General features: G+C 46.4%; 2 protein-coding genes across 3 annotated transcripts in view; both read left to right on the forward strand.

Moving 5' to 3' along the window:
- The window catches only part of LOC127055619 (uncharacterized), a 240,577-nt gene extending 237,566 nt beyond the window's left edge, over positions 1–3,011 (forward strand). The window contains exon 2 of one of the 2 annotated variants that reach the window (XM_050962828.1): positions 1,242–3,011. In XM_050962828.1, the coding sequence (XP_050818785.1) occupies positions 1,242–1,891 (650 nt within the window). In that variant the 3' untranslated portion in view covers positions 1,892–3,011. Of the gene's footprint in view, positions 1–1,105 lie in introns of both variants that reach the window. The other variant, XM_050962830.1, reaches the window with a different exon arrangement.
- Positions 3,012–10,108: 7,097 nt separating this feature from the next.
- PDLIM4 (PDZ and LIM domain 4) overlaps positions 10,109–18,199 on the forward strand; it is a 93,546-nt gene continuing 85,455 nt past the window's right edge. The window contains exon 1 of the mRNA XM_050962794.1: positions 10,109–10,288. Coding sequence (XP_050818751.1) covers positions 10,196–10,288 — 93 coding nt within the window. The 5' untranslated portion in view covers positions 10,109–10,195. The remainder of the gene's footprint in view (positions 10,289–18,199) is intronic.

An 18,199-nucleotide genomic window follows, 5' to 3' on the forward strand; every position in this document is an offset into this window, starting at 1 on the left:
ATACTTTTCCGTCCAGACAAGTAGACTTGCACATGTATTCGGGTTTCCATACTCAGTTACTTTATTTACGCCAAGAGTTGCACCTTCTGCAAGTGCTGTTCTGGGTGTTGTCTGATTATCCTTTCTAGGAATATGACATGCCAAGTCACACTGTAGACAAATCAAAAACAGTAGCCATCCTCCCCTGTAGTTTCAAAATCCACTGCTAAAAGAGCATTTCAGCTTATCCAGTTTTCATGTCACCAAGCTTCTGGAGCTTTCTGATCTCGTTTAAACAGCACTCTGGTATCTAGATTTTGACTTCTCATGCCTACATTTTGATCTCTAGGTTTTTATTTCTGAACCGCTTTTGCTTAGGCTACTGGTGTGCCAAGATCACTAGCTATTGTGCTCACCAATATTGTTTTCTTGTATTCCCCCATCAGTTTTTCTGTAAGTTATCTGTTGTCTTCTGTCTTGTACACTCCCTGGAGAAGACACTCTTTTTGTTCTGGGTTTGTACAGCACCTAGCACAATGGGGTCCTAGTCAATGACCACTATGGTAACACAAATTTCTACTAATAATAATCTATTTTCACCTGTTTCTCAAGGTATACTTTTTTGGGGGGAGTGGGAGTGGGAGGAGAAAGACCAGCGACTTGATGCTTGCCCCCATTGATGCCAATGGGTCCATTCCTATTAACTTCAACAGGAGCAAGATCAGGCCCTCTTCTAGCTACAAAATCTTAGGACTGGTCTACTCTAGGATTTTACATTGATATAACTACATCTTTCAGGGTGTGAAAAATCCACATACTTGAGAAATGTAGCTATAAGGACCAAACCCTGGTCTGGACAGCGCTAGGTTGATGGAAGAATTCTTACATTGACCTAGCTACCACCTCTTAGGGCTTGGCTACACTGGAGAGTTGCAGCGCTGGTGGTGGGTTTACAGCGCTGCAACTTAGTAACCATCCACACCTGCAAGGCTCATCCAGCGCTGCAACTCCCTGGCTGCAGTGCTGGCTATACACCTGGTCTGCTTGGGGTATAACGATTGCAGCGCTGGTGATGCAGCACTACTCCGCAAGTGTGGCCACCAAAAGTGCTGTTATTGGCCTCCAGGGTATTAGGAGGTATCCCAGAATACCTGTTCAGCCACTCTGCTCATCAGTTCGCGCTCTACTGCCCTGGCCTCAGGTGACCCACTCTTTAAATGCCCCAGGAATTTTAAAAATCCCCTTCCTGTTTGCTCAGCCAGGTGTGGAGTGCAATCAATCAGTGACCATGCCTCCATGCTCCAAACGAGCCCCAGCATGGAGCAATGGCGAGTTGATGGACCTCATCAGTGTTTTTAGTGAGGAAGCTGTGCAGTCACAGCTGCGCTCCAGCCATAGGAATTATGATACCTATGGGCAGATATCAAAGGCCATGATGGAAAGGGGCCATGACTGGGACGCGGTGCAGTGCAGGGTTAAAGTAAAAGAGCTGCGGAGTGCCTATTGCAAAGCCCGCGAGGGAAACCGCCGCTCAGGTGCTGCCCCTACGACCTGCTGTTTTTACAAGGAGCTGGACGCGATACTTGGGGGTGACCCCACTGCCAATCCGAGGACCACGATGGACAGTTCAGAGCAGGGAGAGGAGAGGGAGGTGGAGGGGGGGAAGAAACCGAGACTGAGGGTACTGGGGTGGGGGGAGATACCCCGGAGTCCCAGGAGGCATGCAGCCAGGAGCTCTTCTCAAGCCAGGAGGAAGGTAGCCAGTCGCAGCAGCTGGAACTTGTTGGTGAAGAAGAAGCAGAGGAGTGGGTTCCCGGTAAGCAGCTTTTATTTTCAGGATGGAAATGTTTCGGGAGAGGAGGGGGGTTTATGGCTGCATGCATGCATGCCTAGATGTGGAATAGCCCACTGATGTGGTCTATCACGTCGCGGTAATCGGCCTCGGTAATCTCTTCAAAAGTTTCTGCCAGAGCGTGGGCAATGCGCTTGCGCAAGTTTATAGGGAGAGCCACTGTGGTCCTTGTCCCAGTCAGGCTAACGCGTCCGCGCCACTGTGCCGCGAGGGGTGGGGCGGACCATTGCTGCACACAGGCAAGCTGCACAGGGGCCAGGGCGGAATCCGCATTGCTGTAGAAGACCCTCCCTTGCTTCCCAGGTAACCCACAGCAGTGAGATATCTTCCAGGATCAACTCCTGTGGAAAATGTAGGGATAGTGTTCAGTGCAGGTCCCCCCGCAGCTCTTTGCTTTCCCCAACGCACAGAAATCCCAGTGCAGCCCTGAACCAATCAGTTCCCCTTCCCAGGTGAGCTGCAGCAATGAGATGGCTTCCAGGATTAATTAACTCCTGCACTCATTCCCCCTTACTCACCATGTCTTCACTGCTGTGGGCTCTCTGTGCTGTGTTTGGTATGTGGAAAGTATGCTAAAGTGAGACTGTAAACTCCTTCACTGTGATTATACACAATACTGCCTCTCTGTTAAATGTTTCAATTTTTGTCTTTTTTCTAATAACAGTGTCCTTGACTACTACTACTACTACTCGACTGGCCGTATCAGAGACTGCTGAAAAGCTACAAAACCTGAGGAGAAAGCCACGAAAAAGCAAAGAAGATATGGTGAAAGCAGTTATGAATCAGTCTGCCAGAGAGAGTAAGAAGCTGCAGGACTGGAGAGAAAAAATGCAGCACTGGAGGGAAAGAGAAAGCAGGAGAAAGGAATTGGCTAAGAAGAAAAGCACGAAGCAGCTGATAAGTCTCCTGGCGTTCCAAACAGACTGTATCCAGTCACTCGTAGCCATGCAGGCAGAGCACTACTGTGCTGCCCTCCCCCCGTCCCAAAGCTCTCTCCCTTGTGCCCCAATGTCAGCTCAAAACCCCCTTCTCCAGCATCGAGGTTCTTACCACCACCAGCTGCCCCCAACACCTGTACATTCACCTACCAGCCCTGAGAACTACGACCCTTACCCTCTGCACTCAACCCCCATCACCATGCAGCATTTTCATCCTGAAGTGCAGCAGTCACTGCACAGCACTCCAGGCGGGACCTAATTCAAACCTCTGACTGTACAGTTCACCACCCTACCCCCCTGCCCTTTTACTTACTTTCTTTTCAATAAATGAATTCATGGCTTTTAAAACAGTTTTTATTATTGCAGAAAGTGAAAGATACCGTACCCCAAGGAAAAAACAGGCACTGCAAATCATTGTAACCACTGCACTTCACTCCCATGCAAGGCACCAAACATTACTGTTGGCTTTCAGCCTCAAATTCCTCCTTCAAGGCATCCCTAATCCTTGTAGCCCTGTGCTGGGCCTCTGTAGTAGCCCTGCTCTCTGGCTGTGCAAATTCAGCCTCCAGGCATTGAACCTCGGAGGTCCATTCCTGACTGAATGTTTCACCCTTCCTTTCACAAATATTATGGAGGGTACGGCACGCAGATATAACCACAGGGATGCTGCTTTCCCCCAAGTCTAGCTTCCCATAAAGAGATCTCCAGCAGCCCTTTAAACAGCCAAAAGCACACTCCACAGTCATTTGGCACCGGCTCAGCCTGTAGTTGAACTGGTCCTTGCTCCTGTCAAGCTTCCCTGTATACGGTTTCATGAGCCAAGGCATTAATGGGTAAGCGGGGTCTCCAAGGATCACAATGGGCATTTCGACGTCCCCTACTGTGATCTTCCGGTCTGGGAACAAAGTCCCGGCCTGCAGCTTCCTGAACAGGCCATTGTTCCGAAAGATGCATGCATCATGCACCTTTCCAGGCCAGCCTGTATAAATGTCAATGAAACGCCCATGGTGATCCACAAGCGCCTGGAGAACCATAGAGAAATACCCCTTCTGATTAATGTACTCGGATGCTAGGTGGGGTGGTTCCAGAACAGGAATATGCGTCCCATCTATCGCCCCTCCACAGTTAGGGAAACCCATTTGTGCAAACCCATCCAGAATGTCCTGCATGTTCCCCAGAGTCACGGTTCTTCTTAGCAGGATGTGATTAATGGCCCTGCAAACTTGCATCAACACGATTCCAATGGTCGACTTTCCCACTCCAAACTGGTTCGCGATCGATCGGAAGCTGTCTGGAGTTGCCAACTTCCAGATTGCAATAGCCACCCGCTTCTCCACTGGCAGGGTAGCTCTCAATCTCGTGTCCTTGCGCCGCAGGGTGGAGGCGAGCTCCTCACATAGTCCCGTGAAAGTAGCTTTTCTCATCTGAAAGTTCTGCAGCCACTGCTCGTCATCCCAGACTTCCATGACGATGTGATCCCACCACTCAGTGCTTGTTTCCCGAGCCCAAGAGAGGCGTTCCACGGTGCTGAGCATTTCCGTTACTGCCACAAGCAATTTAGTGTCACACACTCAGGCGACTCGATATCATCATCGGACTCCTCACTGTCACTTTGGAGCTGAAGGAATAGCTCAACTGCCAAACGTGATGTGCTGGTGACACTCATCAGCAAAGTCCTCAGCAGCTCGGGCTCCATTTCCCACAGAAATCGCGCTGCACAGAAACCGTTGGGAGACTCACGATGGCGCCAAACGTGGAAGGAAAACCAGTGATTGATGGGATGTGAAGCGTTGCACCATGGGGCGTTGGGACAGGAAGCGGAATGACCCGCACTCTTCTGTCCCCTTCCCACAACCCACGGCGCCAAAATGGGACGAGGTGCTCTGTGGGATAGCTGCCCACAATGCACCACTCCCAACAGCGCTGCAAATGCTGCAAATGTCGCCACACTGCAGCGCTGGTAGCTGTCAGTGTGGCCACACTGCAGCGCTTTCCCTACACAGCTGTACGAAGACAGCTGTAACTCCCAGCGCTGCACACCTTCAAGTGTAGCCAAGCCCTTAGAGAGGTAGATTAGCTATGCTGATGGGATCATCCTTCCCATCAACTTAGTGTCTGCACTGAAGCATTCCAGCAGTGCAGCTGTGCTGTTGTAGTATTTTAAGTGTAGATGAGCCCTTAGCATATATGCCTGTTGTTTTCAATCTTTTTTTTCATTTGCGGACCCCTAAAAAATTTTAAATGGAGGAGAGGACCCCTTTGGAAATCTTAGACATGGTCTGTGGACACGCAGGTTGAAAACCACTGCTCTATGTTCAGATAAAGCATATATGTGAAAAGGTGCATAGGTGTTTGAGACAGCGAGAGTGCCAGGGAGCTTTGGGACCTTCAGCCAACACCTTCCTTCCTGAAATGCTGAAAAAGAGACCTATCAATGTCAGGAAATAGGCCACATTCATCCCAACTCAGTCCTTTTAAGTCAATATAGTTATACCAGGGTGAATTTGGCCAAGTATTTAAAAGGCCTTGAAGAGAAGTGTCTCCCAGGGAGCAGCTTTCTAATCAAACTTCCATCATTTGTACTCTAATGGTAGGCATTTTTGTTTAACCATCTATTTCCTACTTCACTGAATTATTTTGAAATTTCTGACAGTATGTTACACTGCAGTGCCCTCCCCTCTGAGAGTGCTTTGTGGTTTAGAGGCCACCACAGCAATGAAGCCATGATGAATGCCAGTGGAAAATCCCTAGCATAAGAAAACTGCCAAGTCTACACTTTGTTTAGCTATTTCCCACCAAATCTAAAGTTCCTTTTACAAAACATGTTTATCTCTTTGCCATTGGGAAGGGGGAGGACCCAGGGGTACACTCTGCCCTTCCCAAAAACTGTTTCTAGCCACACAAAGAGCAAGAGCAGGGAAGGTCTGAATTAAACTATTTCCCCACCTCACTGAAGGTTGAACATCAAAGCCCAGCTGGGGGGCCATTTACTTGCTAACATGAAGCCCAGAAATTTAAGTTCCTGTCTAAATGAGGAAAAGCTACTGTGTTGTGGGAACATAGGCCAAAATTTTCAAGTGTGGGTGCCTAAAGTTAGGCTCCTGAATTCATGTTTGAATTCACTTTGCCAGAATGAGCAACAGAGGATGTATCACTTGATGATTACCTGTTCTGTTCATTCCTTCTGGGACACCTAGCATTGGCCACTGTTGGAAGACAGGATACTGGGCTAGATGGACCTTTGGTCTGACCCAGAATGGCCATTCTTATGTTCTCATATTTAAGTTCTCAAATATGAGGGCTGTAGTATAATTGGGCAACACAGTTAAAACATTATTCCTTCTACACCACAAGACTGAAGGCTCTGAGATGCTGTGGTGATGAGAATGGGACAGACAGAAAGAACAACCTATATGAGTATGTTGTAACACAAGTCCAGAACAAAACATGTGTAGTGTAGCATTGTCCTAGAGAGAGACAAGGAGTCACTTTTGGAAGAAGTGCGTTCTGCTTTTCCTCACACTTTTTAAACAATGGACCCTTTGTTTAGTCTCTCTTAGAAGTGGGACTTTCCTGTCCTTGCATTAACTGGAAAGAGTGCAGGATGTTCCAAGAGCTGTCATTTTTTAGAACTTTTTTTCTCCCAGTTTTCAGTGGAGGCACATAACTCTTTTCAGCTGCATCTATAAGCTGCCATACTATAGATTTCATCTACGAAGGGAGACCTGTGAGGTCATAGATTTGCACTTTACTCCTGCAAAATCAGCTGCTGTCTCTACAATGCTTTGTTTCCTAGGACCTAGACCCTGGCTCGATTACTGTCAAATGCCTGCTGGTAACATCCAACTTTAAGTGAATTTATCACTGCAGACATGGATTTTCTCCCAGAACTGCAGTAGCCACACTATAGCATACACAAAGCCCACCTCCAATCCCTACTGCATCCATAGTAGGTTATATAAAATGGTTATAACTACATCCATTCAACTCTAGCACTTAGGAAGTGTAAGGCTTATTAGCATGGCCTCATACTTTACTGCTTGATGCAACTACACAATTTTGCCTCTCCAGTTGCTGCTTCACTGAGCTGATTGTTGGCTTGTTTATGCCATGTTATAGGGACAATTACATCAGGGAGCAGGCTGAGAGCATGTGAATGACCATCAGAGTGTGTTTATTTTTTTAAATCCTGTAGCCCCCTTTCCAAAAAATCCTGAGCATTTCACTAAAAATGTCCAGTTTTTCCCTAAGTGTTAACAATGATGTACAGTGGAAGCCATTAAACAATCAGCATTCCCCAACCTGTTACCACAGTTACCTTCTACTCCTAGGCCTTGTCTACAGTACACAGTTAAATCAACGTAAACTGCCTTGCGTGGACCTAGCTGTGGAAGAGTCTTCACATAAATTTGGCTCCAGATGACTAAAGTGCCTCTCTGCGCCAGTTTAGTAACACCGCCTCCCCGACCCATGTGGAGTCATAGTTAATGTAGTTAGGTTGACGTAGTGTCAGTATAGACACTGCATTGCTTCTGTTGGTTGCTGCTGGCTTTCAGAAGCTGTCCCACAATGCCCCCCACAGTGACAATACAATCGATATAAGCACTCCTGGTGAGGACACACACTGCTGACACAAGGAGCCAAGTGTACATACTCACAGGAGATTTCATAACTGTGGTGGCTGTAGGCCAATGTAAGTTAAGGTGACATGATTTTGTAGGGTAGAGGTAGCACAAATGTTGCAGGAAATCAGGATAACCTTAGGTCCTGATACTGTAAACTTTCTTACACACATGAATAACTTTACTATGGTGAGTAGCCCCCGTGGGAAGCAAACCACAGCACAGCCTTGGCGTTAAAAAGATTCAGCAGAAGTTCTGTCCTGAGCAAGCATAAGAACAAAGCAGGAGCAATTTCTACGATTCCCTCGGTCCCTTCACTCACTTTCTCCAGGCTGTTTCCCCATTGTATAAGGCAGCGGTGGCCAACCTGTGGCTCTGGAGACACATGCGGCTCTCCAGAAGTTAATATGCGGCTCCTTGTATAGGCACCGACTCCGGGGCTGGAGCTACAGGGGCCGGAGCTACAAGGGCCAACTTTCCAATGTGCCGGGGGGTGCTTATAGCTTAACCCCTGGACTGCCATAGGCCCTGCCCCCACTCCACCCCTTCCTTCCCCTTCCCCTGAGCCTGCAATGCCCTCATTTCTCCCCCTTCTCTCATGGCAGAAACAGCTGATCAGGAGATGTGGGAAGGGAGCAGGAAGCACTGACCAGCAGGGTGGACGGGAGGCACTGGGAGCAGAGGGGGCGGGGGAGCTGATGAGGGGGCTGCTGATCCTCTAAACATTTTACTGTGGCTCTTTGGCAATGTAAATTGGTAAATTCTGGCTCCTTCTCAGGCTCCGGTTGGCCACCCCTGCTATAAGGGAAATGTAGCTAACTTTATCCTGCATCATATCCTTTATTAGGTACCAAGTGGAAGTGCAGCTGCGCTATAGCGGTACCCCTAGGAGTGGTGTTGGAGGTGGGGTGGCATGGGAAATGGAGGGTAGTGTCTCATGAACCTCCCAGCCAGAGGTTAAAATAAGGTGAAAGGAGCAGATGAGCTGCTTCCCCCAGCCAGGAGGGGGGGCACCTTAGGGGTTTAGCAGGGGGAGAGGAGAGGGAGCACCCTTAGGGGTTTAGCAGAGGAAGGAGGAAGCACCCTTAGAGGTTTAGCAGAGGAAGTGGGGCACCCTTAGGGTTTTAGCAGGGGGAGAGGAGAGGGAGCACCCTTAGGGGTTTAGCAGAGGAAGGGGGAAGCACCCTTAGGAGTTTAGCAGAGAGAGAGGAGAGGGGGGCACCCTTAGGGGTTTAGCAGAGGGAGAGGAGAGGGGGGGGCACCCTTACGGGTTTAGCAGGAGCAGAGGAGGGGACCCTTAGGGATTTAGCAGAGGGAGAGGAGAGGGGGGACACCCTTAGGGGTTTAGCAGAGAGAGTGGAGAGGGGAAACCCTTAGGGGTTTAGCGGGGCGTAGGAGAGGAGGTACCCTTAGGGGGGTAGCAGAGAAAAGGGGACACCCTTAGGGGTTTAGCAGAGGGGAAGGAGGGAGGACACCCTTAGGGGGTTGGCAGGGGGAGAGGAGAGGGGGGCACCCTTAGGGGTTTGGCAGGGGGAGAGGAGAGGGGGGCACCCTTAGGGGTTTGGCAGAGGGAGAGGAGAGGGGGGCACCCTTAGGGGTTTAGCAGAGGGGAAGGAGGGAGGACCCCCTTAGGGGGTTGGCAGGGGGAGAGGAGGGGACCTTAGGGGGTTAGCAGAGAGAGAGCAGAGGGGACACCCTTAGGGGTTTAGCGGGGGGTAGGAGAGGAGGTACCCTTAGGGGTTTAGCAGAGGAAGGGGGCACCCTTAGGGGTTTGGCAGAGGGGAAGGAGGGAGGACCCCGTTAGGGGGTTGGCAGGGGGAGAGGAGGGGACCCTTAGGGGGTTAGCAGAGAGAGAGCAGAGGGGACACCCTTAGGGGTTTAGCGGGGGGTAGGAGAGGAGGTACCCTTAGGGGTTTAGCAGAGGAAGGGGGCACCCTTAGGGGTTTAGCAGAGGGGAAGGAGGGAGGACACCCTTAGGGGTTTAGCAGAGGAAGGGGGCACCCTTAGGGGTTTAGCAGGAGGGGCACCCTTAGGGGTTTAGCACAGGGAGAGGAGGGAGGACACCTTTAGGGGTTTAGCAGAGAGAGAGGAGAGGGGACACCCTTAGGGGGTTAGCGGGGGGGTAGGAGAGGAGGTACCCTTAGGGGGGTAGCAGAGAAAGGGGGGCACCCTTAGGGGTTTAGCAGAGAGAGAGGAGAGGGGGGCACCCTTAGGGGTTTAGCGGGGGGTAGGAGAGGAGGTACCCTTAAGAGTTTAGCAGAGAAAGGGGGGCACCCTTAGGGGTTTAGCAGAGGGAGAGGAGAGGGGACACCCTTAGGGGGTTGGCAGGAGGAGAGGAGAGGGGACACCCTTAGGGGGTTAGCGGGGGATAGCAGAGAAAGGGGGGCACCCTTAGGGGTTTAGCAGAGGAAGGGGGCACCCTTAGGGGTTTGGCAGAGGGGAAGGAGGGAGGACCCCCTTAGGGGTTTGGCAGGGGGAGAGGAGGGGACCCTTAGGGGGTTAGCTGGGCGAGCTCCCCTAGGAGTGTAGCCGGGGGAGAGGCGCGCTCTCTCCCACTCTCCCGGCCTCTAGCCGCTGCTCCCCGGCCCGCTCCCGGCAGAGGCGGGCTCTGGCTCTCAGGAACCAGGCGGCCCCGTGCCCGGCCCGCAGCTCTGTCACCCAGGCCCCGGGCAGGGACCCGCCCCCGGGCGGGGAGCGGAGACGTCAGGCGGGCCGGGGCTTGTCCGGCGCAGTGGCTGAGGAGAAGGGGCAGAGCGTTGCCGCCGCCTGCGCTCCCGGTCGCAGCGCGCCCCAGCCCGCCCAGCATGTCCCAGACTGTGGCTCTGACCGGCCCCTCGCCCTGGGGCTTCCGGCTGGTGGGGGGCAAGGACTTCAGCACCCCGCTGACCATCTCCAGGGTAAGCCCCGGTGCCCCCCGCCGCAGCGAAGTGGGGCGCTCAGTTGCCCGGGCTCGGCGCTGGCCCGGGGGAGCAGCTGCCGAGCTGCCCCCCGCCGAGCGGTTGGGGTGTTTTGGGGGGGGAGCCGCAGCTCCGCACGCTGGGAATTGGGCAGCGGAGCTCAGCTGGGGGGGCGGGGGGGCTGGTGTGGCAGAGACGGGGCTGCAGTGCTGGGTCCGCGCTGCACCGCCCCGGGCACGCACCCTCTCCCTGCACGTGCTGGGTCCGGAGGGGACTGGCGGGCACGGCGGCTGCTGCACGAGCAGGTGGAAGAAGGCTGTGGGGAGTGGGCTGGACGCGCCGCGGATCCCACCGACTGGCGGTTTCATTCATTGGTGTTAGGGGGGTGGTTTTGCCTTGGTAGCCAGACCTTTGAGCGCTGAGGATTGTTCAGAAAAAAAAAAAAGGAGCTGGGTCAAACTCATCCCTAGTGTAACTCCACCGAAGTAGATGAAATTACACCAGCTTGGAAACTTTCTGGAGGCTTTATCTGCAGCGGGGGTTGGAAAAAATCAGTGCGATGCAGTTGGGCCTCAATTAAAATAGAGTTAACAGCCTGAAAAATTGCATACCCCAGCCTCATGGTTTGGAGCTCCCATCTAGGAAAGAAGAGTCAGGGGAGAGAAGTTGGTTTTGAACGTAGTTGATAAACGCTTACTTTTCATGGGGCAAACTTACACGTTTTCTTGTATTCCTGATATGCCTTTGTTCTGTTTTACAATGAACAAAAATCTGCATTTTTGTGAAAGGCAACCAAGTACAGTGTCAGTCACTAGGATCTTCTCTGCAATAATGTGGCTGTGGTCTAGGGTGACCATGCAGCAAGTTTCAGAGTAGCATCCATGTTAGTCTGTATCTGCAAAAAGAACAGGTTGTGGCACCTTATAGAGTAACAAATTTATTTCAGCATGAGCTTTTGTGAGCTACAGCTCACTTCTTCAGATGCATAGAATGGAACACACAGACAGGAGATATTTATACATACAGAGAACATGAAAAGGTGGAAATATGCATACCAACAGGAAGAGTCTAATTAATTGAGATGAGCTATCAGCAGCAGGAGAAAAAAAACTTTTGAAGTCACTTTTTTTTTGAAGAAGTGAGCTGTAGCTTAGGAAAGCTCATGCTGAAATAAATTTGTTAGTCTCTAAGGTGCCACAAGTACTCCTATTCTTTTTGCAGATAGCAGGTATAAAAAATCGGGATGGGGATGGGGGTAACAGGAGTCCATATTAACCCCCTCGGCCCCCAAAAATTTGGGACTGTCCCTTTAAAATCCAGACATCTGGTCACCCGACTGGTCATACAATGATTTAAAGCATAGATCAAAGCCTCTTAAAAAGTAAAGAGAGAGCCACCTCCTAAATTATTAATTCTTTGTTCACTTGCTGAGAAAGTAAAACAGTGCAGTATTTTCATGCGATAAGAGAACAATTGCAATGGCATTCCTTGTTCACCTGGAAGCACAAAGAAAGTGACATGCGACAGGTTGGCTGGGTAAACTATTATGTTGGGCCAAATTTGGCCTTCAGTTTCACTTCTAAAATCCCATTTATTCAAGTGGGATTTCAGGAGCATAGATCAGGACAGAACTTGGCGTTTTGTGTCTTACAGGATTGCAAATATAATAATGACTAACTTAACTCACAGTAATTTACCATGCCAGTTAGTTGCTAGTTATCAAAAAGTAGTGTTTAATTTTCTTTAATAACCCTTTTGGGTTAAATTCATTTGGGATGAGCATTTATGTAGTATAATTTTAGTAAATATGATGGAGTGTATTTTTGCAGCGTAAGCAGTTTGAAGTTTGTTGCTCTTTTCACAGTAGCCTTGTAAACTTATTTTTCCCCTCTGTACTTAGTATTGCATAAATCTGTCCTCCTTGAATTGGTGCAGCTGGATTTTAACTATCTAATTTATTCTATTCTCCATTTTCCTATAGACAGAGTCATTCAGTTATTTTAATATATTGGTCAAAAAGACACTATGTATTGCATCTTTCATGTAAAAATATAAAATATTGTAACGGCCACTGGAAATATCAAGGTGCAGTTGGAGGAGAATAGACCCATGAAAATAAACAAACATCTTTGAGTCTCCTATGGCATCTTTTAAATGAATATTTGAGATGAATTCTTAAAGTATTAAAATGCAGCCTGGGTATGAGTCAAAGAATAACTGGCCGATCACTGCGTATTCTTTTCTAATATCTTAAAGGCTAAACCTTGTTTTCCAAAGTTGTCATATTTATGTCAAATGCATTAAAAGTATCACTTGCTGGTAATTAACATCTCTTCAGTTCGTTTCAGTAAATAACGTGTATTTTTCCAGTTACGCTGTCCAGTTTTTATATGTAAAGAAACTTCCTGTCCTATGCAGTAGAGAGAGTAGTCCGGGGGATAGGTCCAACCCTGCAGTTTTTGTTTAGGTAGATATGACTGACGTTAATGGGACCTGTACTTAAGTAAAGACTGCAGGACTGGGTCCAACACCCAATTCTGTGTTGCATAGTAACTATTGTGGTATCAAGTACTTATGTACGATACCATAGGGGTATGTTTTGGAAGTTTCTTTGTTTAAATACTGCTGTTGGCTTGAAACAACTTGTGCACATTTTTTAAAATCCTTAATAGGAATGTGTGCAAGTAAGTGATGTATGATGGCCTGGATTAACAAGTGTGGTGCTCTGCTGAAGCATCTGAGTATCCTGTTCAGGGCTGTACCCTGCAAAGTGCAGAGTGCTCTCAACTATCCAAACTGAAATCAGTGGCAGATCAAAATCACTGAGGAAGCATTCAGCACCACACAGGATTGAGCACATACTTTTTGTGTTGGAGTTGAATGCTAAGTTTCAGGATATCAGTCATGTGGTCATTTTACTTTTGGAATGAGTGAATAAATGCTGTACAGAATATTGATAGGCATTGCAAGGAGAAACAGCTGTTAGATTGCTTCCCCCCAGGTACAGAAATTGTTGACCATCTCTGTACTTGCCAGTAGGAGTCACTGCACAAAATGGAAGTGAGTACATAGGGTTTAAGGAAAGCTATATGTGATTATAGAAACAAGCCATGTTTTTTAAACTACTCAGTGTGTAATCTTGAAGTTACACACACTGCAAAGCTTTGCATGTTTGCTTTCATTTGGGGGTGTTTCTTATCACACATTACTAGGATCTTTTGGTTTTATTTATTCATTTTTTTTAAAAGTGAAGGAAAAATGTTGCATGGTGAATAGCAAAGACAGTATTTGAGCAAAAGATGTCTGTTAAACACACACATGCTAGATGTGCCCAGAGGGGAAGGAATTGGCCTGCTGGCATCAACACGTATTTCATTAATTTTAGGAAGTCTGCTAACTTTCTCCCCCATTTTTATGAAATTTATCACAATTAAATACCTACCTGTCTCTTTGAGATCATAAAATATTTCTCTTGTGAAGATAAAATAACTAGTGTAGGTCAGAAAGCATGTTTTATTGTTACTTTGATGGAAATATTTTGTTTTACCATTATATTAGAAAAACCATAGTTCCTGGCTTTGCAGCAGACAAGTAGCTTGCCAAATTCCTGATCTGATTCAGCAAATTTAGGAGCTAGAAATATAACTTTTTATTTCAGTGAACGGCAATATTTTACTTTAGTACTAAGAGGTGTAACGTATGTGATTGGCAATTATATAGTATTTCATGTTATGTTATTCATTACACTTTATGTGTGGTTGTTTTAAAAACCAGTCAGACTTCAAGGGCTTGATCTTGCTCTGATTGAAATCAATAGCAAAACTTCCATTGACCTCAGTCCCTAAGTACTCAAGCTTGCAAGGTGATGAGCAGTGCACCCTCAAAGCTAATGTGAGTCTAGGATGTTCAGGACCTCGCAAGATTGGGCACTAAAATGTTAGCACTGAAAGAAGCATTATTGGCTTTGGGACTAATATCTGAAAATGGTAAAAATCAGGAAAGACGCTCAGACACTTGGTAAAAACATCAGTGTTTTATTTTGGGGGTTGGACGAAAGGCTAAACTTTGTAGCAGATTGCACTGTGATGCAGATGCTAAGTGTGAATTGCTGCACTTCTGTGGTAATACAGCTGTTATTATTCTTAGACAGTTGTTTTACATAGATTAAAAGGACATTGTCAGGTCAAATTGAGTCCCACTTTTAAGGATTACTGAAAATAAGCTTTTACAAAAGCATGGACCAGTGAAATGTTTTGTTGTTATTAATATTTATTTAAGTGGGAAGTTGTGATTTCTTTTCCCAAACTCAGATATTGTAACATTCTGCTAAGGCAAGATAATAGGAAATTAAATATGAATTGACTGTGAAGAAAAATTATTATTTTCCTTGTCCCCTTGTTGGTGCAAATACTAAAAAAAACAGCATAAGTAGTGAAAACAAATCGAATTTCAAAAATACTTTTATTTTCAGTAATCTAAGGTGTTATCTGTAACACAGAGCAATTTGTTTGTAAATATGGGGCCAAATCTTGGGTGCCCTGATGCAGTGAACTCTTATGACTTTGGGTCAGAAAATTCTCTGTGGCAAAATGCACAGGAGGGGACTGTAGGAAAGAAAATCTCCACAAGAATCCTCTGCTAGTGTTCCTCCCACATTGCCCCATCTTTTGTGTGTGTGTGTGTGTGTGTGTGTGTGTGTGTGTGTGAGATGACTGGAAATGTAAAGCCAGCAATTTAGTGGGTGAAAACCACAAACGCAATAGGAGTCTCTAGGCTACTAACTAGTTGGGCCAACTGAGTTTTGTCACTCCGTGTTGCCAACTCTCACAATTTCATTGCAAGTCGCATGACATTTGGTGTGTTTTTTAAAACCCCAGATCATAGAGACATGTGATTAGGCAAGAACCTAAACTTCATTTAAAGCAAACGAGTTTCTGACTTTCCTGATTACAGAGGAAGCTTGACACTATGACCTAAATGTTTTCTAAGAGTTCAGAAACCAGGAGGCAAGTAAAAAAGAACCTACATTATTGTCTTATGATTCTTTTTTGGGGATATCGACTTGTGATGTTGACTACATACTTAGGACTGACAATACTGTTCTTATATGTGCCCTTTGATATCAATACACTTTTCATCCTGGCCATTCGTTTGATCTGCTGGCCACAACCTAATACCCAATCGCTAACGACCCCACTTATTCATGTTCCCTTTCAGGCTTCCAGATAGTTCCATAGGTGTCTTACTACTTTCTCATAGTGCTTCCAACAAGAGCCTTAAAATTCTCATCACTTCTCTGTTCACTTGTTAGGATGCTTAAAGTTTTCACTTGCAGACTGAAATTAGAGCCTCCAGTGTCCAAATACACATTATGATGATGTAAGCCAGTGGTCCTCAACCTTTTCATCTGGCTGGCGCCAGATGAAGGACTGTGGTGACAGTCGAGCATCCTTCGGCGGCATTTCAATGGCGATGCATCTCGATGACTTCGCTTGTCGGTGGCAAGCGGCGTCATCGAAAGGTTTCACCACCGAAATGCCGCTGAATTTGTGCGGCATTTCAGCGGATGCTCGTGGGCACCGTCTTGAGGACCCCTGATGTAAGCACTTCAGTTGGATATAGAAGTTAAAAAATATTATGCAAAGAAATGGAAACTCCGCATAAAATCCACTAGATTATCTTTGTCTGTTGAAAACCAGGTAGTTTTTCTCACAACCCTGATCCCTTCTTGTGTGGATATAATAGGTATGAGCCAGACCTTTAATAGGAGTTTATTTTAGGACAGAGGGAAGACTTCAGCCTTTGTTCTACTATTTTTAATGTGACTAAGATGTCTCTAACAGCTAAAGACTTGATAATTTCATCCAGATTCCTCCTTCAGGATGAGACCCTCCATTGTTCATAACACAAGTGTATTTGTGTCTAGTTTGTTTTATAAATCATTCAGCAAATAAGTATTTGGCTTTCTATGATGGCTAGATTACTAGGGAGAAGAAGAATCTCCCTCTAGACTAGATAATTCACTTATTTTAATGGAATGCAAAAATACTGTTGCTGCTGTGAGAGCATACAGCAAGCAAATATAAGACAGCATTTTACACTTAGTTACGTAGGTGAGAACCCTTTAAGATTGCAGTTTATTTTTCAAAGTCCATTGTGCCAAACTGCGTTTCACCAGTACAAATGAAGACAGAACTTGGCCTTTATATTCCAGTTCCACTAAGGTAACATTTAAATACATAGGTGGAAACAAATGAAACTACTTGTGTGAATAAAGACTGAAGAATCAGACCTAAAATACCTGTATTTATAGCATGGCCATGCAACGTTTAAGGAGGAGACATTTTAACAGTGTACAAATAGTTGAAGGTTGTAAACCCCAAGGAGGGAGAGGAGTTACTTAGGATATTATAGAGAAGAAAGCTGAAGATGGTCCCCCAAGGAAAGCTCGAGAAAGGACTTCACATCATGTATTTAAAGCTGGTCTGGATTTAGCACTAAAAACATTAAATAATACTGTAGTGAACAGTCCTGCCCGGCCAGGCAGGGAGATGGATTGTATGACCTACTAGGTCTGTCTTCTATCTCTAACTTCCATGATTAATCATTACAGTTGCACAGATGATGCTGCTGAGGCTAGAGTTAAGTCCATTGTTTTCTAGTAACTAGGTTCAGTTTGCTGGACATTCGAAGAAAGATCGTGTAATCAATAACCACATATATTTCTTAAAGTTCATTTGTTTTTCTTGAAAATAGTTTATCTATTTGATGCACCTTAGGTCCACAAATATTATTACATAGAGTGGCCTGGTCCTTCACATCAGCAGCAGCAGTTGCTCAGCACCTTGTAGAATTGGACCCTCTACCAGGAGGGCTTTAGTGAGGATCTCCATGAGATCAGAGCTACACCGGTCATTATCCTCTGTCTAAAATTATTTGGAGCTTTAGCTATGGTGCTGATTACTAGATTGCGTTAGAGGGGCCAGAACTCTAGCCCGCATGTTCAGTTAATGTTTGGGACAATTTTTAAAATTTTACTCTTTACATTTAATTTTAAAAAAATAATATTTTGAAAGGAGGAGAGATGTAGGAAGGGCAGATTTGGGTATGTGTGATAGGGGGTGCGGGGGGGAGCGTTCCTCTCTCCCATACCCATCTAGCAGCAAGAACTAATTCAGTTCACGTTTTCTCCTGTATGTCATCTGTGAAGCTGAAATTGGCAAGGCTGAGTTTAGCAATTTCAGACATATGTTGTACTGAAATGTGCCCCCATGTTAGGTGCATCAGATTCATCACCACAATACCAGCACAATGCTGGGAATAGCATTTTTAGTGCAAGGCTGCTTCCTGAGCCACGCGAGGAGGCACATCATCAGCTTTGTGATGCTTCACACTGTGGCGTATGGGCAAGTACAGCTGAGAGCGTGGTGCTGAGAGTAGAATGTTTTGTACTATCTCCCCCTTTGTGGAATTTACAGAGGTAACAGCTGTTTGAAGCTGGCCGAATGATTTGACAGATATTGTGCTAGAAATGAGACCTAAGATTTAATTAAGTTAGGATCTGGTTACTGTCAACTTCGCTTTCTTGGCTAATTCTAAGAATTGCAATTCAAACAAGTTGAACTTTATGGAAAATCAATGTACTTCATATTTTAGTTTCAATTGCTATGCTGCTTCCTCTTTTTCATCCGCTGCGGTTTAATAACAGAAACAGAACCCTTCATTCAGCACCCTGCTTCCAGATTCTTGAAAGCACTTAACAGACATAAAGCCTCTCAATGCTCTTAGCTGTAATAATATACAAAGTTGTATAGAAGTTAAGAGGTTTGGTCCCACTACAACTCAGTGGCAGAGCTAGGTTATCTTATGTTTTTGTATAGTATCTATCACTGTGATATTTAAGAGCTGAAT

This window comes from Gopherus flavomarginatus, chromosome 7 (genome assembly GCF_025201925.1).
Source record: "Gopherus flavomarginatus isolate rGopFla2 chromosome 7, rGopFla2.mat.asm, whole genome shotgun sequence".
NCBI lineage: Eukaryota > Metazoa > Chordata > Testudines > Testudinidae > Gopherus > Gopherus flavomarginatus.